The 27,337-nt window shown below is 51.5% G+C and overlaps 8 protein-coding genes and 1 pseudogene across 12 annotated transcripts; 3 read left to right on the top strand and 6 right to left on the bottom strand.

The window, feature by feature from the left end:
- Nucleotides 1–3,141: 3,141 nt before the first annotated feature.
- LOC9648027 lies at nt 3,142–3,909 on the bottom strand (annotated as a pseudogene).
- Nucleotides 3,910–4,022: 113 nt separating this feature from the next.
- Nucleotides 4,023–5,153, bottom strand: LOC112342329. 2 transcript variants are annotated; one of them, XM_024663993.1, is made up of 8 exons: nt 4,888–5,153; nt 4,790–4,819; nt 4,666–4,731; nt 4,545–4,598; nt 4,434–4,487; nt 4,331–4,384; nt 4,212–4,265; nt 4,023–4,154 (listed from the first exon to the last, which is right to left on the bottom strand). In XM_024663993.1, exons 1-8 carry the CDS (start codon nt 4,924–4,926, stop codon nt 4,104–4,106), a joined length of 402 nt encoding a protein of 133 aa, XP_024519761.1. In that variant the 5' UTR covers nt 4,927–5,153; the 3' UTR covers nt 4,023–4,103. The 2 variants fall into 2 exon arrangements, with proteins under 2 accessions (XP_024519761.1, XP_024519760.1); XM_024663992.1 differs by having other exon boundaries at nt 4,790–4,822; nt 4,888–5,152.
- On the bottom strand, nt 5,017–7,902 carry LOC9648026 (transcription factor MYC3). The gene is made up of 8 exons (XM_024663986.1): nt 7,611–7,902; nt 7,308–7,529; nt 7,150–7,246; nt 7,048–7,062; nt 6,933–6,989; nt 5,937–6,875; nt 5,377–5,880; nt 5,017–5,284 (listed from the first exon to the last, which is right to left on the bottom strand). The coding sequence occupies exons 1-8, from the start codon at nt 7,814–7,816 to the stop codon at nt 5,168–5,170; spliced, it is 2,157 nt and encodes a 718-aa protein (XP_024519754.1). The 5' UTR covers nt 7,817–7,902; the 3' UTR covers nt 5,017–5,167.
- Nucleotides 7,903–8,138: 236 nt separating this feature from the next.
- On the bottom strand, nt 8,139–10,959 carry LOC9630804 (peptidyl-prolyl cis-trans isomerase CYP71). 4 transcript variants are annotated; one of them, XM_024663988.1, is made up of 13 exons: nt 10,797–10,959; nt 10,661–10,746; nt 10,519–10,607; nt 10,206–10,445; nt 10,028–10,149; nt 9,886–9,961; nt 9,720–9,827; nt 9,479–9,655; nt 9,376–9,415; nt 9,207–9,327; nt 9,018–9,150; nt 8,742–8,965; nt 8,139–8,655 (listed from the first exon to the last, which is right to left on the bottom strand). In XM_024663988.1, exons 1-13 carry the CDS (start codon nt 10,919–10,921, stop codon nt 8,292–8,294), a joined length of 1,905 nt encoding a protein of 634 aa, XP_024519756.1. In that variant the 5' UTR covers nt 10,922–10,959; the 3' UTR covers nt 8,139–8,291. The 4 variants fall into 4 exon arrangements, with proteins under 4 accessions (XP_024519756.1, XP_002990253.1, XP_024519755.1 ...); XM_002990207.2 differs by having other exon boundaries at nt 8,139–8,375; nt 8,502–8,655; nt 9,207–9,415; nt 10,797–10,955; XM_024663987.1 differs by having other exon boundaries at nt 9,207–9,415.
- Nucleotides 10,960–10,969: 10 nt separating this feature from the next.
- Nucleotides 10,970–12,188, bottom strand: LOC112342328 (BRCA1-associated RING domain protein 1-like). The gene is made up of 5 exons (XM_024663991.1): nt 12,049–12,188; nt 11,599–11,993; nt 11,409–11,530; nt 11,133–11,352; nt 10,970–11,071 (listed from the first exon to the last, which is right to left on the bottom strand). Exons 1-5 carry the CDS (start codon nt 12,062–12,064, stop codon nt 11,003–11,005), a joined length of 822 nt encoding a protein of 273 aa, XP_024519759.1. The 5' UTR covers nt 12,065–12,188; the 3' UTR covers nt 10,970–11,002.
- LOC9630803 (putative septum site-determining protein minD homolog, chloroplastic) lies at nt 12,063–13,382 on the top strand. The gene is made up of 2 exons (XM_002990239.2): nt 12,063–13,203; nt 13,268–13,382. Exon 1 carries the CDS (start codon nt 12,063–12,065, stop codon nt 13,191–13,193), a length of 1,131 nt encoding a protein of 376 aa, XP_002990285.2. The 3' UTR covers nt 13,194–13,203; nt 13,268–13,382.
- An 82-nt stretch (nt 13,383–13,464) lies between these two features.
- LOC9648025 lies at nt 13,465–16,896 on the top strand. The gene is made up of 2 exons (XM_024663996.1): nt 13,465–16,641; nt 16,703–16,896. The coding sequence occupies exon 1, from the start codon at nt 13,491–13,493 to the stop codon at nt 16,632–16,634; it is 3,144 nt and encodes a 1,047-aa protein (XP_024519764.1). The 5' UTR covers nt 13,465–13,490; the 3' UTR covers nt 16,635–16,641; nt 16,703–16,896.
- LOC9630802 (nuclear pore complex protein NUP98A) lies at nt 16,177–17,672 on the bottom strand. Its single transcript, XM_002990206.2, has one exon. The coding sequence runs from the start codon at nt 17,597–17,599 to the stop codon at nt 16,676–16,678; it is 924 nt and encodes a 307-aa protein (XP_002990252.2). The 5' UTR covers nt 17,600–17,672; the 3' UTR covers nt 16,177–16,675.
- A 1,584-nt stretch (nt 17,673–19,256) lies between these two features.
- LOC9630801 (leucine--tRNA ligase, cytoplasmic) lies at nt 19,257–22,949 on the top strand. Its single transcript, XM_002990237.2, has 2 exons — nt 19,257–19,457; nt 19,523–22,949. Exons 1-2 carry the CDS (start codon nt 19,291–19,293, stop codon nt 22,803–22,805), a joined length of 3,450 nt encoding a protein of 1,149 aa, XP_002990283.2. The 5' UTR covers nt 19,257–19,290; the 3' UTR covers nt 22,806–22,949.
- The last annotated feature ends 4,388 nt before the right edge of the window (nt 22,950–27,337 follow it).

Genomic DNA, 27,337 nt, shown 5'->3' with positions numbered 1-27,337 from the left:
TGCGCTTAACACATCAAAGGCCACACTAACAGGATCTCATCCAAGCCATTAACCCAGCTTTTCTAGGACATCTATCTATCTATCTCCAGTCAAGTGCTAGGCAAGCATATTTATGTTGTTGGTGCTATAAACCGTGCTGGCCATCTGGACGAGGTATCTGCGTACCCCGCAAATCCCGACCACTTCAAAGTGCATAGCTCGTCCATGTCTCCTCTTTGTTTTTCTGTGATCTTCTACAGTGTCCTTTGCTATGATGACTGACGTGTCAGGGAACCATAACAAGTTCTGTCGCCATATATTTCATACGCTCCTTAGCATTTGATTGAAGAACTGAATGAAAAACTTCTCCTTATAAAGCATGTGAATATCTAAAACCAGAGCGTATTATAACGACTATACCCGTCCATGAAACTATACAGCTTATAATCTACCACCTCGTTAAGCACCGCATCAGTAAACGATCATTGAAATTTGTCCAGCTTCTGCTTGCCATTTTCTTCATCCAATTCTGTCGTCTCAACTTTGTAAGCCAGCTTTGACGCTTGTTTCCGAACAGTCTTGGCGTACATTGGATACATTTACAGAGCACTGCTGAATGTAGATGAAAACGGTGTTGAGCAACCTGGATGTCAACTTTGCATAAGTCGAAACGCTTTCAAGAGCAGATATCGTCCCTGAAATTTGAATAGCTGTCAGCTGAATAGCACACTTGTTCTCCAGTACAGATGCTCCAAAAAGCGGACAAGATGTGAAGCTAAATCCTGATCAACACTCTTATTCAGTATACCAAAGGTGCTTTTTGTTGCGAATCTGGACCTTGTTGGTACACTAAGCATATCTGGCACTCCATGCCTCCGTACCAAAGGTATTCTAAGTGGTAATATTCATCCATAACTTTGACGTCCTCGACCTTTCCCACCACGAGAGAGATACACCAACACCAACAGCTTACCTTGCCAGTAGATCCCAGTCTGAAATGGTAACCCGCAGCTCCAAACTATATCTCACAGTTATAGTGTCACCAGTACCGATACTTAGATGGATCGTGGGCCTCCAATTCCTGATTGAGGAGCGAAGAGAACCAATCCATGGCCCAAAGTTGACGTCCCTGATCGCCTGCCCTGCTGATAACGGAACTACCATCCTGACGGCCAGAATCATGGTCATCACGACAGGGAAAAGAAAATCAAACTTTTATTTATCCTCTTCAGCACTGTAGCCTCACGCCCTTCAGCATCTTTGACTGTCAAAAGCGTTGGCTGCTAAAATCAAAAGTGAATGGCGTCCCAAGACCACTCGTCGATCTGCTCTGAAGGCACCAGCAGCCGCTGTAGAAAATGCAAACTGCCTGCCACATTTAAAGTGAACTAATAGTCTTAAGATTTAGGGATTCTTTGATGCATAGAGTTCTGGTCTTTGTTCTAAGTTTTGGTCCTTTGTGTCGTTCTACGTTTGTTCAAGTGAAGGAGAACGAAAAGTTTCTTACCAGCGGCCTCTCGTGATTCTCTGTCATCTCGTTTCTCACATGCTTTCACATTCTGACCCTGCGTCCTTCTGCACATGTGAGACTTTTTGCGCTATGGCCTTGTTCTGCCAGGAAAGTCGTTGCTGATGAAGTTACAAAAGCTGGTGCTACACACCATAAAATAAAATGTATACCGAGTTTATATGGCATATAACATATTGCACCACATATATCGAAAAAAATTCGTCTATACTTCAAGGAAACCTGTTAACGACGCTGGGAATGACACTTTTGAAGACTCACGGGAATGACACTTTTGCTATGTTCTACAACTGATCAAAGCAAACTTCAAAGCGATTAACGTACGAACAGATTTTCTTTTATTTTCCGATCTGCAATCAATGACTTCACATGAGAGATTCTGTTGTCTGTTCTTCGACCTGATAAGGTGGAGCTATGCGTTGATTTTTGTCCAGCTGCTCAAATGCATCGCAGCCTCAAAGTTAAGGAAGTTGTACTGAGCTCCCGTATCCTTGCTGCCAGTCCCTCTATATACGTATCAATACTTACATGGCTCGGGAACCCCTTCAATTCATATAAATTATAATCGGGAAAGGCGTCCGTGTGCCGTATTCAGCAAGGTCCCGGATGTTTATCTCTTCTCAAGGAACTTGCAAAACATTTTTTATTTGGCGATGCCCATTTAACATTTTTCCGATCTGCAATCAATGACTTCCCATCCCTTCACATGACGGATTCCCCATCTTGCGTCTGTTTTTCCACCTCATCTGCTATGCGAGGGTTAACTTGAGATCTTGTCCTGGACATAAATATTTATTATTGTCTAAAAAGCTTAGCAGAAGTTCACAAACAGCGCCTTACCTTGATTCCTTGCTTCTCAGTGCACTGCATCTCACGTCTTCTTTTGCCCCTCCACCAGTGTATGTGAGACCGTACCACACTATAAGATTGTTGCTTTTGAGAGACGTTCCCAGAGCTAAATTTTCAGAATTGCCGTTATCAATGAACTATGGAATGATGAGCTCACATCAGAAAAGAAAAATACCTGGCTATTGCATGTAGAGAAAGATTTCCAAGATGCATTCAAGTATTATCTGCAGAAAGAGAACAAAGAATCATAGGATCCAAAACGTACAAACGAAGACAGATGACCGCAACAGGCGTAATACGATTTCCTCCACCACAGGTTTGTTTCGCTTTCATCTGAAAGCGCAAGACCCTTCCAAACCTGAAAGAGGAGCAAAGTAAACCAAAAGCATGGCTGTTTTGCTGCGTTGTAACGTTAAAAGTGACTGGCAACTCGCGGATGTGTTGTGCAGCTGCTTGACTACATTAGTCGAGTGGAGGCGTAACATGACCAACCATTTAAGAAGTGGCAACTGAGCTTCATGACTTTGACGAAATGCAGTAACATCTCGACTCTGCAATGAAGTTTGTCAAGCCACAGTTAGAATATGAAAAATATGGCCCTCGGTCGGCTCTTCCGCTATTTATATATAGGAACACTAGTTACGCGCGTCGATAGGCATCTACTGGGTAAGATAGGAATGGTGGTTGCAGGCAGTCGAGAGAGGAGCAACCGAGCTTATAGAGCTACATATAGTAATCCGCCAGCCAACGATGGATGGATCGAGATCCGTAGCGTAGCGTAGAGGTTAGTAGCGCTTGAGCGACTCGTATCTGCAGCTGTTGAGCGCGGCAGTGACGTTGTCAAACTCGGAGAGGACGGAGAGGTAAGGTATGAGCTCAAGCAGCTCTCGGTCCCTGGGGTTGTCAATAAAGGAGGTGATGGGCACGGCATTCTGCGGCTGCAGTGCGTACGAGTGGGGGCTGTTGTCCACGATGATCACCTTGTGCAGGTCCCGGCCCAAGATGGACAGGTCCTTGACGAGGCCCCCGCCGTAGAGCCTACACGACTCTCTGTAGAGGCGGTGGCGGATGGCCGAGTAGTAGTCGAGGCGGTCCACCAGCGGGTCTGCGTACTTTTGCAGGCTGGCGGTGAAGAGCACCACCTCGAACTTGTCGGCCATGGCGCTCAGGAACTGCTCCACGCCCGGCCGCTTGACGACGTAGACGGTCTGGAGCTTGTTGTCGATGTCTACTCTAATGGTGAAGTCGTACCTGGGAATGGGCACGAAGGACGAGTGCACCAGCGTCTCGTCCAGGTCGAGGACGAGCGTCACCTTGTCGCGCTCATGAGGGGCCAGGGGAGGAATGCCACACTCGCCGTGGATGGGCAACGAAACGGGGCTCGGGGGCACGTAGCACTCGCAGTCGTCCAGAGAGTCGTGGAGGCTGCTGCTTTCGGCCAGGCTCGACGACAGCTCCAGCCTCGCCGCCGCCGCCTCCCTCGACGTGCGGACCAGCCGGTCCTGCATTGCTGCCCGCCATAGCCGCGCATTAGACATCTATTTCAGCAGCAAGTTGGGTACTACTACAGCCTCTCCCCGCCCGCCATCTTTTCGGTCACCTCGCGCGCACGCGAGATGATTTCATGCAACAAGAAAAATATTGGTTTGCCCTAAAACACCACGGGTCGGCAACGCTTGGGCCACGTAGGATGCCTGTTCTGTTTTTGTTTTCTACATTTTCTACAGTAAATACTAGTACACTGTAGCTATTCAGGCGGAGGAGGAGGAATGCTGGCACTGCCGCCGTTGTGTGCACCCTGGCCAAGCCAAACGAATGAGAGAAGGAGGAGGCACAAGAAAGAAAGAAATCCAACCTCGTCTTGCACGTTGAGTTGCTTATTCAGCGAATTCCGAAGGTCCTGAAACTCCTGAACCACCACACAAGCTTTTTCGTAAAACGACAGAAATAAAAAGATGAAAATGCTATACTTACACTCCTCAGCTGCTCCACTTCCGAGTTCAATGTGCTGCGGAGCTCTCCAAGCTCCTGAGCATTTCATTCGTGAGGTGATCGTCATGGATGAGAGAAACAATACCTCGCGGTAGTTCTTCACCTGAGAATCCAGCTTCCCCCGCCAGTCTTGCAAGTCCTGCCAGTGCCACCCCCCCCCACATAATGAGCCAAGCCCGCTGCAATCAATGTCTACCTTCTTGAGGTTCTGGACCCGAGCAAGCAGCTCGGCTCTCGACTTGTTGATCTCCTGCCCCGCCCCACACACAACACGGTCGATGAATACCAGCACAAGATCTAGCTAGGAGAGCACTCACAGAGACGGGATCGCCATCGCGCTCAGCAGTCGTCGCCCCCTCCTCGCCATCGCCCTCTCCAAGAGCCTTCCAGTAAGGTACAAAGCATCGAGATCAAACACGCAGAGCACAGAGCAGCGCATACCTTGGGGAGATCGCTCCTGTCCATGTCGTGCTGCTGTTGTTCGTTGTGAGTGTGTGTGTGCGAGAGAGAGAGAGAGAGAAGAAAGGGGGGCGGCAAACCTGTGCGAGAGCAATAGAGTCGTGGCGCTCCTCCTCCATGGCCCTAGGTAGCAGCTATAGCTGCTGTAGCTGTAGCTTCTTCCCTTGCTCGTCGTCCTGGGTGGGTCTCGAACCCCAGACGAGAGCGCAGGAAATAACTCGGTTTTGTTTTGGATTTGTTAGCCATTTTAAAGGGGCGCCATCCGAGTGGAGCGCCGGGCGGTGTAGAATTACATGCGTGGGGTTGGGGAGGTGCTGCTGCCGCTCAAACACAGACAATCACTCGCGTCGAGTCGGTCAGTCAGTCGCTTGGCCGATCAGCAGCAGGCGCAGGAGCGCCATCTTTCTTGGCCAGATGAAACGCCCGACTCACCGTCGAGTGCAGCTGCTCCTTGGTCAGCGACACGTGTTCCCGCATCTGCATCACCACGAAATATTGTGTAAGGCAAGCGCATGGAATGCGAGAGTGGGCGAGAGAGAGAGAGAGAGAGAGCTTGCTTGCTTTGGTACCTTGACAATGACGGTGTGGAGGAGGTGGTGGCGGTCGAGGCTGGAGATGCTGGCGTGCTCCACCTGGAGCTGGAGCTCGTCTTGCAGCGTGACGAGGAGGTTGGCGACGGGGTAGCTGTCCTTGGGGCACTTGACGCGCACCAGTGCCTCCGATCCCACAAGGTGCACGTAGACATCCGGCTGCTGCTCCCGCTCCTTGTAGCGCGACCGCACCTCCGACTGCGTGTCCAGCACATCGCCGCCGGCGCTGGCACTGGCACTGGCACTGAGAGAGGTGGCCAGGCTACTTTGCTTTCCCAGGAGCCTCGTCGCATCGTTGGTGTTGGTAGCAGCAGCAGCAGCAGCAGCAGCAGTAGCAGCAGCGGCAGCATGAGTAGCATGACGAGACGACGCCGACGACGCGTGGAGCTGCATCTCCTTCATCTGTGTTTCCAAGTTCTGGACCTTGTCCCGCAGCTCCTTGATGTACTTGATGGCGTCTTCCAGCAGCGATGCTTTGTCCATCTAGAAAAGAAGCATTGTAGGCTCAGCGCATAAAGAATTGGCAGAGATCTGCCTACCTTGGAAACGTTTGGAACCACCGAGCGCAGCGCGTAGAAGCGCTGGTTGAGCTTCTCCCGCCGTTGCCGCTCCGCCTGGACGTGATTCAAGGGCTCCTCGCGGTCGTTTGCAGGCTTCCGGCCACGCTTCCTTGGAGGCTTTTGCACCACGTTGAGGCTGCAGTCTGCCGCTTCTCTAAACGACACCTCCGCTTCCGAGTCCAGCTCCTGCTCCGTCTCGATGCTGGAGCGCGGTGGATTCATCAGAGCTGCCACCGTCGTCTCCGATTGCTGCTGCTGCTGCTGCTTCATGCCCCCTGGCTTGGGACCCGAGCTCTTGCTGGCTGCCTCCCTCAAGTACGTCATGCTTGCCGCTTGCTTTTGCTGCTGCTGCTGCTGCTCGGCCACCCTGCGGCTCTTGGAGTCCATGGACGTGACAATCTCACTACTCTCCGCTACAAAGGCCTGGAACTTGTTGCTGTGGCCGGGCCTGATGCTCCCACCACCTTTGTTGCTGGGTGGTGCCCCGAGCTGGAAAAAGTGCTTGTCGTCGTACGACTTGGATGAGTACGGGGGCAGGATGACGGGCACGCTCTCCTTGTCGCTGTCCAGGCTTGGCATGTCGTAAGGGTCGGACGAGTAGAAGTACTCCATCCCGGTGCTGCTGCCCAGGGCCGAGGAGCTAAGCTTGTCCGGGTAGGACGCCTTGAGCGACGGGTTGAGGTGTGCGCCACGCTCCATGCCCGAGTTGACGGTGATGCTGCTGGAGCTGGACAAGGGGCCAGAGAGGAGAATGCTCTCGTATGCTGAAGCCTGGTGATGATGATGCTGTTGCTGCGGTTGCTGCTGCGGCTGCTGCTGCGGCTGCTGCTGCACATCCGCCACCTGGAATGTACCTGGCTGCTGCTCCTCCTCAAAGTATCTCCTTATGTCTTGGAGTGTCCGCGAGCACTCGTTAACCTGCGGCACCACATATATCATCTCCAACAAAGAGAAGCGAAAAACACGAAAGCTTACGATTTCGGTGGATCCCAGCTCCACAACTCCGTTTCGGGTGGGAACACAGACGATTGTCTGCAGCGTGGAGTACGTGAGAGATCTATACAACATGGCCAGTTCAACTTTTGGTTACCTGAATTCCTGCGCTCTGGGTACAAGCACAGAGGGGAGGAGTGAAGTCAGCACGCAATCTCGGAGCACAGGTGATGAAAACACAGAAAAAAGAATACGTTACCTTGGCAAGCTCCAGTCGCGCACACTGGAAGTTAATGGGCTTGACAGTGTCGCAAATCCATATGTGCTGCCCAAACTGGAACGCCCGCCCTGGAATGCTGCGAGTTCTCCTGGAGCTTATCAGCCTTGGAACAAGACAAGAAGCGTGTTTCTACGTACCCTTCACCGCAGGGGAAATTCCACGACATGGAGAGGAGATAGAACCACTCCTGGTCGGTGACATGCTCCACCTCTCGGAGGTCCTCCTCGGGATGGCACAGGTCGTGGAGCTCGCGGAGGACCTTGCGCCTGAGAATTTGGTCGGCATCGAACTGCTTGGCCTCGTTCCGCTGGGTACTGTTCTCGTTGGTGGAGAAGTAGCCGTCGCCCCAGCCCAGAATCCTGAAGTGAAGTGAGCCCTTTTAGAACCACGGCAGATGATGCTAGGTGATGCTACGGGGGAGAGAGAGAGAGAGAGCTTACATCTGGCCGTCGGCGCTGGAGAGCTGCCAGAAGATTGCATACGTCCAGCAGCAGAGGGACGAGTTGTCGACGAGCAAGGTGAGCTTGTCCTGCAGCGCCGTGTCCGCAAACGTGCTCTGGATGGCCCCCCCTCCGCCCACCTCCTCCTGGAACGGATTGAAGTCGGGGCTAGGACCCCCTAGAAAGGACGAGAAATCGAAATCCATCCCCCCTCTCCCTCTCCCTCTCCCTCTCCCTCTCCCTCTTAGAGCTGCTACAGGAAGAACACACAAATCTCTCGCAACATCCCCCAGATCTAGGCCTAGCAGCTCCCGGAAGAGTGGACAATCTCTCAATCAATCTTGCGCTGCCTGGAGCTCCTCTCTCTCCTGGGCACGGGGGGAACACAAAGAGGGAGCTCTTCTGACTTGGTTGCGATGAGAGAAGCAAAAACACAAGCGCGTGCTGCAAAAGGAGTGGAGGTCGCGCGGCGCACGCCTTCCATATGTAAATAATGGCGCCCCTCTCCCTCTGTCCAGCGAGCTTAGGTAGGTTTAAAGGGCCACATTTTCCATTTACCCAGCTGCCTCAAATTGGCGTGAAAACCACGTGCTCAAACACGTTGTCGCGGCCCCACCCCACCTTTTTTTTCCTTTTTCCCTGGCCCTTTGTTTCCTCCTTGCTCGCTCCACGCCTCCAAGCTTATCCCTTGGGCACCGTCACGTTGAGAATTTTCACGTCCTGGTATGGCTTGTCGCTCTTGTCCGTCTTCACCTTCTCGATGGCCTGTTTTTTACGTTCACAAAACAAATCAATGCCAACACGAGGAGAGAGAGAGAGAGAGCGAAGCCCTCTACACAACAACACTGTTGTTGTTGCTGTTGTTGTTGTTGTAGCAATTGCTTTCTTTACCTGCACGACATCCATGCCTTTGACGACGCGGCCAAACACGGTGTGCTTGTTGTCCAGCCACGGTGTCGCCACTGTCGTAATAAAAAACTGCGACCCGTTGGTGTTGAGCCCCGCATTCGCCATGGACACGGTAAACGGGCGATCATGTCGAAGGCTGGTGGACAAAAAAGGCAAAGCACGCCACAAACGTGGTGCTATTTGAGCACACAAGAAACACGACAATGATGCAAGCTCGCCTACCTCTTGTGGAACTCGTCTTCGAATTCACCCCCCCAAATTGACTGCCCGCCTGTGCCGTCTCCCAGCGGGTCGCCCGTCTGGATCATAAAGCCTCTGATCACCCGATGGAATATCAGGTTGTCGTAATAACCATTCCGACAGTGCGTAGTAAAGTTCTCCACGGTCCTCGGGCATTCCTCGGGGTAGAGACGTATGTGGATGTCTCCCAAGGTCGTATGCATCATCTGGAGAAAACAATTCAGGCCTCGCCATCAATTCCGAACATAACACACATACCACGTTCAGGGGCAAGGAAGTAGTGGTAGCCTTGCCAACGTCCGATATTGCCAGCAACTCCTCAGGCGGGGGTTTCTCGTTGAAGACATCCCGGCCCTTGGATGCATCCTCTGCTTCTTCAGGCTCCCTCCGGCTACAGATCACTCACAGAATGGCTTTAGCGTAAAGCGAGTGCACAGCATTGCGTACCTGAAAATATAGAAACGGTGCTTTTTAAATGCGCAGCAGATGAGGGTTGGATCTGTCACGGACTCCTTCTGGTCTACAGCATTGGCACCAATCTTCTTGACCTTTTTGACACCGCTTCCCCCTTGGTACAGCGCAATTCTTAAAAACCTTTCCGTGTTTTCCACCTTACCAAGGATTCTCGCCACTTTGTTGGTGGACAGATTGACAACCTTTGGATAAACTTCAACAAATAAGTAAAACGCGCATCACATGGCGGAGTGAGGGTGACTTACCTTAACTCCCAAGAGTGTTGCATAAAGCAAAAAGTTGCCACTCTCGTCGAAGATTGCGTTGGCGGGTGGGACGTTCTCCGCTTTCTCAATTTCCTTCTCAACGGCCATGCGGCGCCCGAAGTCAAAAGCATCTAGCCGGCACAGTGGCTGGTCACTTCTCTGCAAATCTTGTGCGACCTGGAAACGTTTCCCACGTCAGTACGAAGCATCTAGAATTGGGAACCGATTCAATCATATATACCTCCAGTGATTCATCAAAGGTCCGCCTCAGTTTACCTGTTTTAAATCTAAACACGCGGATGCGCCTATCTGGTGACGAGGTCACAAATTGTAGCCCGTCCTGACTAACCTGCAAAGGAGAAAAGGTCATCTTTACATCCGGGTGATGAACCACAAGATAAACTCACCTCCAAGGCAGACACTGTTGTTTTACATTTTGCTAGAGTGTACAGATCAGTTTCAGTTTTATACTTGAAATTCACACTGCAGGCAACAAACGAAACCAGTTAGCTCGCTCGAGCCTGTGTTTTCACTTTTTATGACACTTACACTTTGTAAGGGAACTCCATGGTTTTTGTCAACCAATACTCAATCATTCCTTTGTCGTCGATCGAGACTACGGTATCGAATGCCGGGATAAACTTCATCAGTTTGACAGGGGAGCCATGCACCTGCAAAGCCCCATAAGCGAATGAGAGCCCATACTTGACAACTGGTATGTACGTACCTCGTTGGAAATCAGAGGGTCGTTGCTCCCAGAACGAGCATCAAAAATGTGAACAGCAGGCGTCGCTCTGTCACTAATGGCAAGCTTTGAGTCGGTGCTTCCTTGCTTGACAACCCACTCAGCCGCCCCGGGAACAAAAGAGAGCCGCAGCATTGAAATCATGTCGTAATTGACAACATCGTAGATTTTCGCGGAGCGATCGTTCGATATAGTACAACAGAGAAGGCCGTCTGCGCTCACCTGGAGAACCCAAAGACAGAGTGAGAAAGAAGGGCAAGACAAGCAAGATACAGTGACACAAGTGCTTACTTACAGCCAGTCCTTCAATGGGGCCAACATGGGAGCGAAAGTGCTTCACAAACTCCACTCCAGTTCCTTTCTTCTTCCAAAACTTGAGATGCCCTGTGGCAGAGATCGGGATAAGTGTCGCTCATTCCCTTTCGTTGCTCACTTACCGTCACAGCTACCAGTGATGAAGAAATCGGCGACGGACACCGCGACGTGCGTGACGACGTCCCTGTGCATGAAGCTCTTCTCGTACCTGGACGCAAAGCGGTGAGCCGCGAAAGGCGAAAGAAATCTGGAGCTTACATGGCGGCACAGGGCAACGCATCCAGGAATGCGTGCTCGAAGTCGAGCGGGCGCTTGGGCTTGCGCGTGGGCGCGGGGGCTGGGCCGGGCGCCGGCGCAGCATCGCCCTCCTCCTCCACATCCATTCTTCCGCCCTAGAAAGAAAACTATATGTATCAACCCTAAATATTTGTCGCGTGTTTAAATCACAAAAACGTGCTTCACATTTATTTCCCTTCGGTCTCCCCGGGAAAGCTCCACGCCGCGTGGTCGTCGCACAGGAACAAATACCTTTCCTGGTGGCGAATGGCGATGGATTAATCACAGGGAAAGAAAGAGCCTGAGGAGAGAGATTACCGTCTCCCATCGGCCTTTGGTTTGGGCTCGACGAGCGCAGCCATAGTGGAAGCTTTTGCGGCACTTGCTCAAGTAGCATCCCAGCGCGGCGCCTCTGGAGCCACAGGCATGGCACTTGAGCTTGCTGGCTCTCCCAATCTCCGACTTGACGTTCCGTATTTGCTGATCACCGCCCTCGTCTCCCCCTTCGCCATCGCCTGTGTAGTAGACGTTGGGAGCCCTGCGTGATCAAGAATGGATCATCATCCGTGCACGACAGATGCTGCTGATACGTACCACTCGGCACAACGAAGGTGGACGTGCACGGCTGTTGGGCGATCATGGCAAGCTTCTCCTTGATGGCAAGATGTGGCTGGGATCAAGGTCCGGTTCCGATATTCCATGAGCGGCCCTGCCTCCTAAAAGCACACCAAGTTTATCCGAAACTTCTATGTCATGTATCAAAGGGAAAAAAAAAGAATGCTACCTCTGAATCGCCACTGGCTTGGCAGAAGCGGCACGACCAGGAGAGATCATTCTCCTGCTGTGCTGTGACCATCCTTGGATCTGGATCTGGCGCATCCGTTTCAAACACTTCCTCGCGCTTGTTGCTGTTGTTTTGCTCAACCTCTGGGACGGGCTTCATTGTGTTGTTCTTGGCGTCCGATTCGTCTTGGTGGAGCAAGAGAGATGTGAGGAGCTGCTCCTCCCCAAACTGGAAGGCTACCACGCGTTTCTTGGCAGGAAGCAATGGAATCCCGCAGAAGCGCTCCCTGACGGTGCCGGCGCTGCTGTCCGCTGGCCGGAATCTCTTCTTGGGCGGGCAGCAGCTCAAGTTGTAGAGCGGCGCCTCGGTGGAGCAAACCGTGGATTGCTGCTGCACTGGAAGAAGAAAATGTAATGCGCCATGAGATCTATGAGGAGGGAGGAGATTTACCTGGGCGAGCTTCCATGGCGAGCGAGAGAATGCTAGAGCGTGGACGACGATGCCCTAGGGTCGCGTTGAGAGCGCGCGCGCGCTTTCGATTTTTCTTCTTTCCCGCCTTATGCGACGCAATTCAAGCGAGGTCATATGAAATGAAAGAGCAGGCAAAAAGTTTAGGGTTTAAGGAGGAGATGGTGGTGGTGGCGACGGGCGCCCTCCCTGCTCCCACGGGATTAGGGCTTGGGCGCAGCAGCAGCAGCAGGGAGAGGAGGAGGACGAGGAGGAGCAGCGGGCAGATCCGCGCGGTATTGCAGTGGAATCGGCGGCCGGAGCTGGCTGGGAGCCGACCCCGGGTTGTGGTGGTGACATCGGGCAAAGGCGGCGTGGGCAAGACGACGGTGACTGCGAATCTAGGTATGTGCTTGGCGCGGCTCGACTTCAGCGTGGTTGCCATCGACGCGGACGTGGGGCTGCGCAACTTGGATCTGCTGCTGGGCCTGGAGAATCGCGTCAACTACACGGCAATGGAGGTGCTCAACGGCGAATGCCGGCTGGATCAAGCGCTGGTCCGCGACAAGCGATGGACAAACTTGGAGCTCCTGTGCATCAACAAGCCCCGCTACAAGATGCCCATGGGATTCGGCGGCAAGGCACTGACGTGGCTCGTGGACGCGCTCAAGCAGCGCCCCGACGGATGCCCCGACTTCATCCTCATCGACTGCCCCGCGGGGATCGACGCCGGTTTCATCACCGCCATCACACCGGCTAACGAGGCCGTGCTCGTCACCACCCCGGACATCACCAGCCTGCGAGACGCGGATCGCGTCACGGGTCTGTTGGAGTGCGACGATATCAAGGACATCAAGATGATCGTCAACCGGGTGAGGAGCGACATGATCAAGGGGGAGGACATGATGTCGGTGCTGGATGTCCAGGAGATGCTGGGCTTGCCGCTGCTTGGTGTCGTTCCAGAGGACTCGGAGGTGATCAAGAGCACCAACCGGGGGTACCCGCTAGTGCTCAAGAAGCCTCCGACTCTGGCCGGACTGGCATTGGAACAGGCGGCTTGGAGACTGGTGGAGAAGGACAGCATGAAGGCGGTGCTCATCGAGGAGACTCGACCCAAGAGAGGATTCCTGCCTTTCATGGGAGGCTAGCTCAGATCTGGTTTGTGTTCTTCTTTCAAACTTCTCCACTGTTGTTCTCACTCCTTCCCTCGCTCCCTGTGCAGCAGGGGAACGTCTTCTTAAGGTCGCGATTAAGTACCGGTAAATACACTGCCCAGGATGATGAGGAAGGGATTTTAAAGCACATTGGATTGGAGGCCAACAGATAATAAGTGGACGGTGGGCATGGCTTCGCGCGGCATGAATCGAGGTAAGCCTCCGGCGTCGCTGCAATGACAAGGCTGCCGAGTATCCTCGGATGACTGCGTCTCGAAAACAACTTCAAGGATGACTGCCGCAACCACGGCTCTGCTGTGCCAACAATGTACCACCGGTACACTTCAATCCTTCCATCATGGACTGAGCTGGGAATGGAGGCCCAGAAAGCGCATGGCTTCCGGCTTATCTCCCTCGCCTTCACCCTCCTGGAGGACTTGGAGAGCTGAACTTCCGCGGTCTCACAGGGGTCCTCTCTTCACTTCTAGCAGCAGCAGCACCACCACGTCTACGCGTGCGTCCTCGGCTACGACAGGAACCACCGCCGAAGAGAAGGAAGAGCCAACCATCGACGAGCTCCTCACCAATCTTGAAAAGAGCGAAGCTGGGGCTTCTGATACTGCTGCTGGAACTCAGAGACGAAGACCACCGGCAGGTACGCCTTCAAGGGTCACACGGACCTTCGCCGTGCAAGACGAGGACTTGGTTGCGGACAAGGTCCTGACTGGACGAATCAAGTCCATCATGACGTTTGGTGCTTTCGTGGATCTCGGTGCTAGAGTAGACGGCTTGCTCCACATTTCGAAGCTGGGTGAGGGATTCGTCAAGGCTGTGGAGGACGTTGTACAGGTCGGGCAGGAGGTGCAAGTTCAGATACTCGAGGCGGACTTGCAGAATAGACGCGTGAAGCTCAAGCTGTACGATCCCACTCCCAAGCCAGAACCAACAAGAGCACCCTCTTCTGGTGCTCCGGCCACAGGCGGTCGAGAGGCCTTCCGTGGAAAGATTGCCGGAAGGGGTGCTCCAGGGGCAGCAGGCCAAAACCGACGACCAGCGACTGACAAGCCGAAGACGTCAAACTACCAAAAGGGACAGGCTGCGACAGGTGTTGTCAAGAACTTGACAAGAAGAGGCTGTTTTGTGGAACTCCCTGGAGGCGAAGAAGGCTTCATGCATGCGAATGAGATCAGCGTGGCCGGGGAGAATGTTCCCATTGAGACCCTCGTTAAAGTGGGACAGGAAGTGAAGGTGAAGGTGCTCCGCATCATCGAGGGAAGAATCAATCTGACCATGAAGGAAGAGCTGGACCTGAAGAAGGTGAACGAGGAGTTTAATGGAAGCATGACCGCCACCAACGCATTTGAGCTTGCTTTCCGAAAAAATGCTGCCATCAGGAAGTATTTAGAGGAGTCGGGGAAGCTTCCAGTTGTGGAGGCAGCCGACAAGAAGAGCAAGAAAAAGAAGGCGGAAGAGGCACATGTGAACGCTGAAGCACCAGAAGACCCGGTATCGACGGCTGACGAGGCCGAAATTGTGAAAGAGGAGGCCCCTGCCTCACAAGAAAAGGAACCTTCCGTGGAAGAAGAGGCTACGGAAACAGTAAGTGCAGTTCGAGAGGAGTTGCCAAAGGAAGAGGAGGAGGAGCTATCGGAACCAAAGGATGTGGTTGCTGCTGCTGCTGTACCAGACGTGGAAGATAAGCGTGTGGAAAAAGAGCCACAGGAAGCCGTCGAAAACGTGGAAAAGCCTGGGGACGAGGAGGTGCCGATAGCAGAGGTTGAAAATGAACTTGTTGAGAACAAGGAAGAGCCAGCAGAGGTGACAAGTGCAGCTGTCCAAGACAAGGAACCTCAGCAGAAAGAGGACGTGAAAGAGGAAGAAGGTGAAGTTTCGGAGACAAAGACGGAAAAAGCGCTGGAGGATGATAAATCTGCCGACGATGAAAAGGCAAAAGAAGCGATTGCCGAAGTGAAAGAGAATGTGGAGGAGACAAAGGAAGAAAGTACGACGAAGGAAGAGATGCTGGCCACGGAAGCAGAGTCTGTCGGCATAGTGATTTCCGCGGCATTGGTGAAGTCTCTCAGGCAGCAGTCAGGAGCAGGCATGATGGACTGCAAAAAGGCTCTGGTGGAAACAAACGGAGATTTTGAGCTGGCCATCGAGTATCTGAGGAAAAAGGGGCTGGCTGGTGCGGATAAAAAGGCTAGCAGGATCGCCGCCGAGGGAGCAATCAGGAGCTACATTCATGACGGTCGGATTGGTGTCCTGCTAGAAGTCAACTGCGAGACAGATTTTGTGTCTAGGGGCGAGCTCTTCACGCAGCTGGTGGAGGACTTGGGAATGCAGCTGGCTGCATCTCAACAGGTTGAATACGTGTCTGTGGACGATATTCCGGCCGAGGTGAAGAGCAAGGAGTTCGAGATTGAGATGCAAAGGGAAGACATACAGAGCAAGCCCGAGGCTGTACGTGCCAAGATTGTGGAGGGACGAGTTGCGAAGAGGCTCGCGGAGCTAGCGCTGCTTGAGAAAACGTTCATCAAGAATGACAGTCTTCTCGTCAAGGATCTGGTTAGGCAGACAATTGCAGCCGTGGGTGAAAACATCCAAGTGAGGCGGTTTGCAAGATACATTGTTGGAGAAGGCCTTGAGAAACGCAGCTACGATATTGCAGCTGAAGTCGCTGCTCAAGCCGAAGCACAGGCACAGAAGGTCGTCGAAGCACCGGCCACGGAAAGCACCAGCGATAGCAGCGGCAGCTCCGAGACGGACAAGGATGCTCAAACCATCGCCATCTCGGCTTCTTTGGTGAAGCAACTACGGGAAGAAACAGGAACTGGCATGATGGACTGCAAGAAAGCTCTGGTAGCATGCAAAGGCGACTTTGAACAGGCGAAGGACTACCTGAGAAAGAAGGGACTGGCAAGTGCGGAGAAGAAGGCTGGGAGAATAGCGGCAGAAGGGATGGTGGTGAGCTACATTCATGCGTCACGTATCGGCGTGCTGGTGGAGGTCAACAGTGAGACGGACTTTGTGGCGAGGAACACAGTGTTTAAGGAGCTGGCCGACGATCTGGCGATGCAACTGGTCGCTTGCCCGCAGGTGGAGTACGTGTCTGTGGACGACATATCAGCTGACATCAAGGACAAGGAACGCGAGATTGAGATGCAAAGGGACGACTTGCAGAACAAGCCCGAGCAGATTCGTGCCAAGATTGTCGAGGGGCGCCTGAGCAAGCTGCTGGCGGAGAGAGCCCTGCTTGAGCAACCGTATCTCAAGGACGACACCATGCTCGTCAAAGATGTGCTGCAAGCCAAGACGGTGAGCTTGGGCGAGAACATCCGCGTCCGGAGGTTTGAACGCTTTACGTTGGGAGAAGGCATCGAGAAGAAGGCTCACAATCTTGCCGAAGAAATCGCTGCGCTGAAGCCAGTGTGACTTCCAGGTTTCGCTCCTAATTTTTGTTGTCCTCGATGAATCTATGTAGCCAACGTTTTGCATTGCAGTCCGAATGTGCTGAAGTGATCAACCAGGAACTTCCATTCCCCCGACGCTGCGTCGTAAGAAATGAAGTGGGAGCCTTGCCTCTCGGATTCATCCCTGAGCATCATCTCGAACTGCTGCTGCTGCTGCTCTTGCTGTTCTTGGCCGTCTAGATTGTCGTTCCAGTGGATGTTAAACAGAGTAACTTCAGCTGGTTTATTGAGCCCGTCACCCACGCCAGGCTTTTTGCTCTCGTCCATGTAGACAATCACCTGGTTCTTGTCGAACTGGACAGCGTCGCACACGTCCAGCTCTCGCACATCTGTCCGGCCGATGAAGCGGATCTCCCCGTGCTGCTTGCGCCCGACTACAAAGTTGTCAACTCGGTGGCAGTATCCTCCCGGCGTGGAAAGGTGGCGCTCTCGGATCTCCTCCGGGCTGGGCTGGATGTAGTAGTCTGAGCCCGTCACCTTGGGTGTTGGCACGAATGGCTCTGCTTCTGGTTCCGCTACTTGGTTGCTCGGACCCGGTTCACTGCTCTCGGGCATACTTAACGGTGGTGACGATGGTTCCACCGGAGTTTCGTGCTCGTTTGCTTGCGGCGGGATGAAGAGCGATCTTGGGTTCTTGGTTGCTCGCAGGAAAATTTCTGGAGGCGGCGGCTCGTCCCAGATTACTGGAGGTGGGGTGCGTGCTTTTGATCTGCTCGTCTGGAAGCGGCTGCGTAGAACTGGTCTCGATGGTAGAACCAGCAGAGGGGAGCCGGATCTGGTGCCAACGCTCGTCGGCGGAAAAGTGTTGCTGCTCTTGAAAGATATCTGCTGGGCGTGAGGGAGCTTTCCAAAGGGATGGCTGGATTTGAAGGTGAAAGAGCTCAGACTTGGCCTGCACATATTCACGCTTTTAAGTTTCGTAAGCATGGGTTTTAGAGGTGAGTATATTGTTTGCTTGCGATCAGATCTAAAGCTTCACTTACGGTTGCTGCTGCTGCTGCTGGGGATGGCTTCGTGAATGGTCGTGTAAACTACGCTCGTCAATTACCGTCGCCGGAGGAGGAGGAGCAGCACAAAAGACCAAAGGCTGCGAGCCAGAAGTGAGTATCTGGAAAGATAACTATGTAAAGCTTACCGTGGTGAGCGGTAACGATGGTGGTGGTGACCATTGTGACGCCGGAACGAGGTAGTAAGTACCAGGAGGCAAAGCGCCTGCGATGCCTTTGGTGCTTGGCGATGGTGTGGGAAGCGATAACGGATCGGCAAGCATGGGATCACCGCGGCAGTAGCAATCCCATCGGATTTCCTCGTGGCTCTTGTTCCTGTAGAAGCTCATGGCCGAGATGGACAGGATGGTGAATCCTGTCTCAGGATCAAGCGTTGGGCAGTAGTACAAGGTAGCACCGCTCCCGTTGAGCTCCTGGATCTGCATCTGATCATCTGTGAGCTCCAATGATCAGCAAGTTCTAAGCTGCTTGCATCCATCCATGAAGTAAGTTTTTGGTTTTTGGATGGTTGATTATCTTACCTGGGCTGAGTGCTCTCGCGTGATCGATCAATCCAGGCGGGCTGCACGATGGTGGCCAGTCCTGCTGATTCCCCGAGTTGTAGAGACCGAGTGGCTGTCTCGCCATATGCTGCTGCTCAAGGACAACTCCGGCCGGCTTCACAACCTGTCTGCGCGAGGAGAAAAAGTTCCCGCGATTGATACTTGGATGCTGCTGTTGCTGAATCCATGGCGCAGCTCCTACACTCGATCTGGGTGTGGTCGTCATTGGGACATCATCAGCGTTGTTCCAAGAAAATGGGGAGTTCATTGCCGCTCCATAGCGCTGCCCGTGCGATCTGTTACCGCTATAGTCGCCATAGCCGCCATTTCCATTGCCATAGCCATAGCTGCCTACCATCGCCGCTTTGCTTCACATCTAGGTTTTGTGAAGTTTTGAATTTTGAATCGCAACAGGCGCCAAGAATTTTAATGACATGGCAACCGGCGGCAGACGTGGCTGAATGACTCAATTGCTATTACTTCGTCAATAGCTATGGATGACTCTATCTCTGGTATTGGTTATGCTGGGATCCTTCGGTGCATCGCGACGTAAGTTTTCTTGGTCTCCGAGACATCCTCCGTGGTTTAAGTCTCTCTGTTCATCGATCCAGGATGGCGCCGAGAAGAAGATGAGCACCGAGCGGCGTGATAAGCTGCTGGGGGTCGAGAAGATTATCCAGAAGCGATGGAAGGACGCCAGACTTTGTTTCCCTGGTCCATTGTTACACTTACTGGAACATTAACTCCAAGCCCTCTACAGTATGTGGCATGCTGGCATTCTTTCTTCAAGCATCGTGCAGGCCAAAGTTCCTGCTGTGATCTGCTCACGAATAGAGTGGTGAATCGCGCATGCAGGTTGATTGTCAGAATAACTCACTGTAGGTTCTTCTTGCTGCTGCTGCACACCGGCTAGAAGATCATGAAGCCCCACGGCCTCTTGAACAGTCAGCGTCAAGGCTGTGTCATGCACAGCAATACCATCTTTGCTTCACATCTAGGTTTGCTTAATCAAGCTCAATGGCTATGGACGACTCTATCTCCACAGAGAGACTTTGGCTAGTAGGATAGAATGCCAGTGGTTATGGGTATCGAACCCCTGACCACCTTAGGTGCATTGCCAGTGAGAATTAGGGTTTACGAGAACGAGAGCTTCACTGCGCTGCGGCGGCGGCGGCGGCGCTGCTATAGCGGCAACACGGGAGGCTCTCTACGTCGGATCCTTCGCTGCATCGCGACGTAAGTTTTCTTTGCTCGCCAGGAGATCCTCCGTGGTTTAAGTCGCATTTTCTGTGTCCATCCAGGATGGCCAGCGATGGCGCCGAGAAGAAGATGAGCACCGAGCGGCGTGACAAGCTGCTGGGGATCGAGAAGATTATCCAGAAGCGATGGGAGGACGCCAAGATCTTTGAGGTCGATGCGAGCGACGAGCCGCCCAAGCCCGGTGAGAAATATTTCGGGAATTTTCCATACCCGTACATGAATGGGGTCCTTCACTTGGGCCACGCGTTCTCGCTCTCCAAGCTAGCGGCGTTCCAGAGGCTTTGTGGCACGAAGGTGCTGCTGCCAATGGGATTTCACTGCACAGGGATGCCGATCAAGGCTTGTGCCGATAAGCTGGTCCGCGAGAGCGAAGAGTTTGGGTGTCCTCCAGTGTTTCCTACCGAGGTGACGGACGAAGCTCCAGCTCCAGTTGCGAACAAAGAAGAGGTTCCAGTGGAGGTGAAATTCAAGGCCAAGAAAAGCAAGGCTGTGGCAAAGTCCGGTGCTTCCAAGTATCAGTGGACGATCATGAGGTCTTTGGGTCTGGAAGACGATGAGATTGCCAAGTTTCGGGATCCACTCTACTGGCTGGAGTACTTTCCGCCCATCGCCAAGAACGACTTGAAATTCTTTGGGCTAAGCTGTGACTGGAGACGCTCTTTCATCACCACAGAGGCGAATCCTTACTACGACTCCTTCGTAAGGTGGCAGTTTGAGCACTTGCGTGAGAAGAAGAAGGTGGGCAAGGATTTGAGGTATGCCATCTATTCTCCTCTGGACAGGCAGCCTTGTGCCGACCACGATAGAGCTTCCGGCGAGGGTGTGGCTCCTCAAGAGTACGTACTTATCAAAATGGAGGTCCAGCCCCCTTTCACGGGGAAACTCAAGCCTTTGGAAGGGAAGAAGGTTTTCTTGGCAGCTGCCACCTTGAGGCCGGAGACCATGTACGGTCAGACGAATGCATGGGTTCTGGCAGACGGTGATTACGGTGCGTATGAAGTCAGTGCGACGGAAGTTTTCGTGGTGACGGCTCGGGCTGCCTTAAACATGGCTTATCAGAACTTGTCACGGGTCCCGCAGCAACCAACGTGCCTGGTGGAACTTAAAGGACAGGACTTGATTGGTTTGACGGTAGTTTCTCCGCTTGCAAAGAATCCGGTGGTTTACGTGCTGCCGATGCTGAATATCAAGACGGACAAAGGTACTGGCGTCGTGACAAGTGTGCCAAGCGACTCTCCCGACGACTACATGGCACTCTCGGATTTGAAGTCGAAGCCTGCGCTGCGGGCGAAGTTTAACGTCCAAGACGAGTGGGTGCTACCTTTCGAAGTCCTTCCGATCATCAACGTTCCGGAATTCGGGGACAAGTCGGCGGAAGCGGTCTGCATCAGCATGAAGATCAAGAGCCAGAACAACCGGGATGATCTGGAAGCTGCGAAGAAGATGACTTACTTGAAGGGGTTCACAGACGGGAAGATGCTGGTCGGTGACTATGCCAGAATGAAAGTCCAGGAGGCGAAGCCGCTGATCAAGAAGCTGCTGGTGGAATCAGGCCAAGCCGTTATCTATAGCGAGCCCGAAAAGAAAGTGATATCGAGGTCAGGAGACGAATGTGTGGTGGCCTTGACGGACCAGTGGTACTTACAGTATGCCGAGGAGGAATGGAAGTCACAGGCGGAAAAATGCCTGACGCAGATGGAGCTCTACAGCGACGAAACGAGGCGCTTGTTCGAGCACGCTCTTGGATGGCTGAACCAATGGGCCTGCTCGCGTTCTTTCGGGCTGGGTACAAAGTTTCCTTGGGACCAGGACTTTTTGATCGAGTCGCTGTCGGATTCCACCATCTACATGGCGTACTACACGCTGGCACATATCTTACAGGAGGGGGACTTGTATGGCAAAGGTGATCATGCTGTGAAGCCCAATCAGATGACGAGGAATGTCTGGGACTTCGTATTTGGCATGGGACCTCTTCCAGAGAGCGAGATTCCGGTTGAAACTCTGAAGAGGATGAAGAAGGAGTTTGATTACTGGTATCCGTTCGACTTGCGCGTCTCTGGGAAGGATCTCATCCAGAACCACCTGACTTTTAGCATCTACAATCACACCGCCATGTTCCCGGAGGAGAGGTGGCCTCGTTCGTTCCGGTGCAATGGTTTCCTGCTGCTCAACGGGGAGAAGATGGCCAAATCGACAGGGAACTTCCTCACCATTCGGGACGCTGTAAGTGACTTCTCGGCAGATGCAACGAGGTTTGGCCTGGCGGACGCTGGAGACTCGGTCGACGATGCAAACTTCGTCAAGCTGACAGCAAACTCGGCCATCCTGCGCCTGACCAAGGAGATGGCCTGGATGAGCGACGAGGTCATTGCTGCTGAAAAGGATCTGAGGAAGGGATCCCCCACTACATTCGCAGACCGCGTATTCGAGAACGAGATCAACATTGCTATCAACCAGACGGAGAGGAACTACAAGGCTCTGATGTTCCGTGAGGCGCTCAAGTCGGGTTTCTACGATCTCCAGATCGCCAGGGACGAGTACCGGCTGGCGTGCTCCTCCTTGGGCATGAACAGGGACTTGATCTTCAGGTTTGCAGACGTCCAGACGCGGCTACTGACTCCAATTTGTCCGCACTACGCCGAATACGTCCGATCGGAGATCTTTCACCAGGAAGGATTTGCAGTGACGGCAGGCTGGCCAGCCTCAGGAACTCCCGACTTGACCCTCCAGAGAGCCAACAAGTTTTTCCAATCCATCCTTGCCGACTTCCGGAAGGCCTTGCAAAAGCACCTGGCCGCCTCGAAGAAGGCCAAGAAGGGACAGGCAGCAGTGCCTCCGGCGGCTCCACTGGCGGGCTTGATCTACGTAGCCGAGAAGTACGAAGGCTGGAAGGAGGAGTCCCTGAAGATTCTCCAGTCGTGCTATGACAGCGGCAGCAAGACTTTCACTTCGGACGTGGAGATCTTGTCCCGGCTGCGCGAGAGCTCGGTGGGACAGTCCGGGGACTTCAAACAGATCCAGAAGAAGTGCATGCCGTTCGTCAAGTTTAAGAAGGACGAGACGCTGTCGGTTGGGCCCCAGGCACTGGAGCTGCGGCTGCCATTCGACGAGCGGTGGGTGTTTGAGGAGAACTTGGAGCTGATCAAGGCGCAGCTGGGGCTGGAGAGCGTGATGGTGGTGCCGGTTTCGTCCTCGTCCTCAGGCAAGATCGCTGCTGCTGCTCAAGCCGCGTCTCCGGGGAGTCCAGTGATTGTTTTCGTCACAGTTCCAGAGATGGTCGCAGCTCTCGCGTCGAACGGAGTGGCCCAAGTCACCGTCTCTTGAACGTCTCTTTGCCTGATTCTAAATTGCCGCGCTCGAATATTCTCACGTATGAGGGAAAGAATCCCAAGGGAGGAAAGGCTCTTCTGAGTTTCTCTTCTTTTGCTAAAGATAGTGTCGAAAAAATTTACAGAACTTTGGAGAGGATTTTGAGCTTCTGGGAATGTGGGCGTGTCCTTCCCATCACATGTTGAGGCGCTCCAGCCTCTTGGTCCTGGCTTTGAGGTAGCACCACAGGCCACGCTGGCCACTCTCGAGCGCAAGGCCCGAGTGGTGCACGAAGTAACCGGCATGGTGATCCAACACCAACAAGTTCTGCTTCCACAGACCAGAGGAAGTGGTATTAATTTTGGAGGCCACGACTTTGGCAAAATGAAAAAGCACTGAGGGTAGCTTGAGCTCTTGCCTGTGACGCAACCACAGTGACGCTCCAAAGGCGTATATGTAGCAGCGCTTTTCCTGGAGGGAGATAGTCAGGATCCAGGGGCCTGCGTTGCCCACAGGTGGCAAAAGGTACATGGAGTTCCATGACTTGCAAACGGCAGCACAACCTGACAGCGTGGCCAGCTCCATCTGACGCTGTGAGTGGAGTGTTGTAAGTGTGATGCACAGCCTCAAGTTCCAACGGGCCTCAAAGGGGAATTCGAGGCTGGCAAGCATGCGCACTGCACTTTGCCGCAGCCACAGGCCAGCAGTACTTTGCAAGTGCTGGCTGTGAAGAGGCTGGAGTGGATGGTTTTGGCGTGTGGAGACTTGTGTTACAATTTCTGTTGTGCATAGAAAAGACACTATAAAGAGGGTATATTCCTGGAGCCTTGTGTGCTTCCTGTGTGAGGACTCAATTGTGGTTTACAGCTTGGACTACATACATTTGAGGTGGGATAGTTGACATGGATAGTTACTGATAATTATGATGATGAGATTTTTATAGCCCTCCTGGTTTTGCATTCTTATCACTTTGGATTCTCCACTTAGACAATAGAAAGAAAATGGGCAAGGATTTTTATCAAGGAAAAAAGGTCTATTAAGACAGTTTAGATTTTAGGCTTTATTTTTTCAATGTGTGAGTACATGGAAATAGAAATGAAATATGAAAATTTGCATATTCAATTAGCCCTAGACTGAAATCAATCTAATGACTATCAAAATTCTACTACATTCATATTAGTATTCGACATTATAGCTATACACTTGGACCTCACATAATCTCTTATCTCTGGGATTATCTCTAGTTGATAGGCTAAAATCTAAAGGGACATTAGGTGGATGTATAAGGTATTTATTCTTGATCCTTTTGTACAAAACACTTTAGTTATTACATATGTATATTTTTTGAAGGATCAGCTTATTGAACATTATATCGAATCTCATAAACTTGTGGTTTAACTTGCCATTCCATTGAATAAAAAACCTTTTAGAAAAACCACATACCATAAGATTAGGAAAATGAAATTATCAACTTTGATTAGTGGACAATAATAGGAGTTATAGTATCATTGTTATCCTAGTTAGATACGGCCTAAGTGTTGAATAAACTTCACTTGAACCAATGAAATAATGTTTATTAAATACTAATCCCAAGACCTAACATTAGTAGCTCGTGGCAATCACTCTGTTAGCAATATTAGATTATGATCATATAGAAGTTTATATGGTGAAACATTAATAGCATATACATATAGAAGTGATGGCATCCCAATCCAAATGTTAAAAGTTCATATACTTTGCAATCATCTCTTTGAAGGTTTGAATGAGCCATTCCACCAAACCATCCATTTTGGGATGATAAACACTTGTGAAAGTGTGGCATATCCCCAACTAAGATGTTTAAAACATAAAATGCTTTAGCTATAAATATGGAACCATTATTTAAGAGAATTTGCTTCGATATAAATGCTAAAACACCACTTGATTAAGGAGGAAGTTGTAAGCCACAAATTTTTCCTTTCCAATTTGCTAGCTTACTTCATCTATCCGTCCAACACTGCCTTGGCTTTGGCTAAGTTCCCTCGCCAAGGTTCCCGCCTATGGTACTAGCTCCTACTTGGTCCTACTTGGTTTCAGCTATTCACTGCATGAGTAACGGAGTGTTAGCCATCCATCCACGGATCCCCAAATCTCTCCCAATCCCCCTCCCCGGGTTAGACTGGACTAAAGGTTCGGCTACACTCCCCGCAAGCACAAACAGCTAAGCACACCACGCTTCCAGGTTCTTAACATCCCTTGGTACCACAAGACTTGATCATGGGACTTTCTAAATCCCAAGTCTTGGGTGCAACATTTGCTTCAGGACGCCGGGGTGAAACACCGTGGCCTAACGGCCTGGTATGGGTACCTCTACCCCCCCACTTCCATCCCGAAGGGGAGGTCCAAGCCCCTAGGAAGGGCGAGGACTAATGAGCCGCATGGTACTCAAGTGAGGCACCACTCCACATGAGCCAGAAGCACCGCAGTCGGTTTCCCTTTCGGGAGTGGGAGCTGCTCTTGAGCACTTCCTTGGATGGCCCCTCTGGCACCAACCAAGTCCATACTCACTCTTACCCAAGGCCCTTCGGTCCCAGTCTCAACCTCAAGTCGGTTTGGAAGCCCCACTGGAGAGTCCCTTCAAAACTGGTTCCTGGACCTCACTATCCCTACTATACTTTTGGAACCCCCCCCCTCTGGGAGACGCACACTTTGGGCTTTCACCCCTTGACCCGTATTAGTATTTGGACTCAGTCTCTGGCTCGATCTCGGACTCGATCTTGGATCCGACTTCGGATTCGGTCTCAGACTCGATCTCGGACTCAATCTCGGACCCGATCTCGGACCGACCTCGGACTCGACCTCGGACTCGGTCTCGGACCCGATTTTGGATCTCGGACTCCGTCTCGAACTTGGTCTCGAACTCAGTCTCGAACTCGGTCTCGAACTCGGTTTTTGAGTCGGCCTTGGACTCGATTCCGGACTCTATCTCGAACTCGGTCTCAGAGTCGGTCTTGGACTCGATCTTCGACTTGGTCCCATTCGATTAACTCTTTGTCATTTTGGTCATACTTTCGGGGGTCCTTTAGCCTACGACACCTCGGCGAGTTGGTTCCTTACAACTCCACCACCCATAGAAGAAGTTCGATGCCCGATTATGCATGAACTCCTCCATGTTTGGCCACCCCTTTTGAAGTCAATATTTTCAACTAAGTTTTTGTTAGCTTTGACTTGCCAATCTCATTTAGCAAGTCATCCAAGTAGCATAATATGGTTTTATACATAAATGTGATAGTCCTCAACCATTGACTTTTATTTAAAGCCATATTTGTGAACACTCAAGAATTATTTCCCCAACCTTAATAGCTTTGCCTCATGGCAAGCTTCAAGCTATGCCACTCTAATTTTGCGTATTCCTATGAACCATTTATACTTATCTTTCTAGGTATTAACCTACCTAGAATTGTCTTTACAAACATGAAAGGGATTATGTTCTTAACTTGTTAAGGCTTCTCATTTCACAAGTTTTTTAATAGCCATATGGTCTAATATGGTTAATTCCATATTTTAGACTTTTCATAGCACTATAGTTGCCAATAGTAATGTTTTTAAGCACCCACTTAATTCTCCACTCCCAATTTGTATAAACGTTAGCTATGCTTTTTGATTTTTATGGTTTAGTTCTATTTGTTTATTACTTGCACTCGCATTACACGTTCCCTTCGGTTATTCTCCTCCAAATGATGAGGATAACTTTGCACTTTCTACCATACCTTAGTAAATATTTTTAGAGATGAACTTATGCAATGACTTAGAGAGTGGTTTTTCAATTTGGATATGCTCACCTTATAATCTCACACACAGGGATTAATGTTGTTACTCATGGGCTTTTGTATGTTCGTCATTAACCTTACCAAAATCCTTTTGGCTTTGTTCAATTTAGATAGATAGACTTTTGCCATCTCCACAACCTTAGATATTAAATAGCCTAGAAATTTAGTCTCTTAGGCCTTATTTAATGCTCTCATGTTACTAAACATACTTATTGTCAAAGAAGGCCATTATAGAATATCTAAACATCCTAAAACACCAAAAAGTGGTTTCTTTTTATAACAATGATTCACTATCTCCTAAGGGATATATCTAACCTACTTATCCCAATAAAAAGTCTTGGGAATTTAACTTCCACCAGTCCAATAAATTATATCACACTTTTTGTTTAGTTGCCTCATAGCTATCAAGTCCTACAACCCATTGTTGATGCTTCCACATCTCTATCATTATTTGGGTCAATGCCTTCTAGCTTATGCTATGCCAATCCCAATTTGTAACGCACATGGTTTTTACCCTTTATCCTATGGTGATTTACCATAGGATAACACCACGAAGTGGAACCTAAACCCTTTATGTGCCACGTGTCACATGCCACATGTCCAAAGGACAGTGGTGCGGAACTTGAGTTTTAGGGCCTTGGGCCGCTGAATGAAGGAATGGTGCCAAACTCCCAAGCATGGAACCAAGTAGCGAGCACAGAACGACTCTTGAGCATACAGCCTAAGGAGCAAAGGGAC

Source organism: Selaginella moellendorffii, unplaced genomic scaffold, assembly GCF_000143415.4.
Source record: "Selaginella moellendorffii unplaced genomic scaffold, v1.0 SELMOscaffold_106, whole genome shotgun sequence".
NCBI classification, from domain to species: Eukaryota; Viridiplantae; Streptophyta; class Lycopodiopsida; order Selaginellales; family Selaginellaceae; genus Selaginella; species Selaginella moellendorffii.
This window is presented reverse-complemented; position numbering and strand designations above follow the sequence as displayed.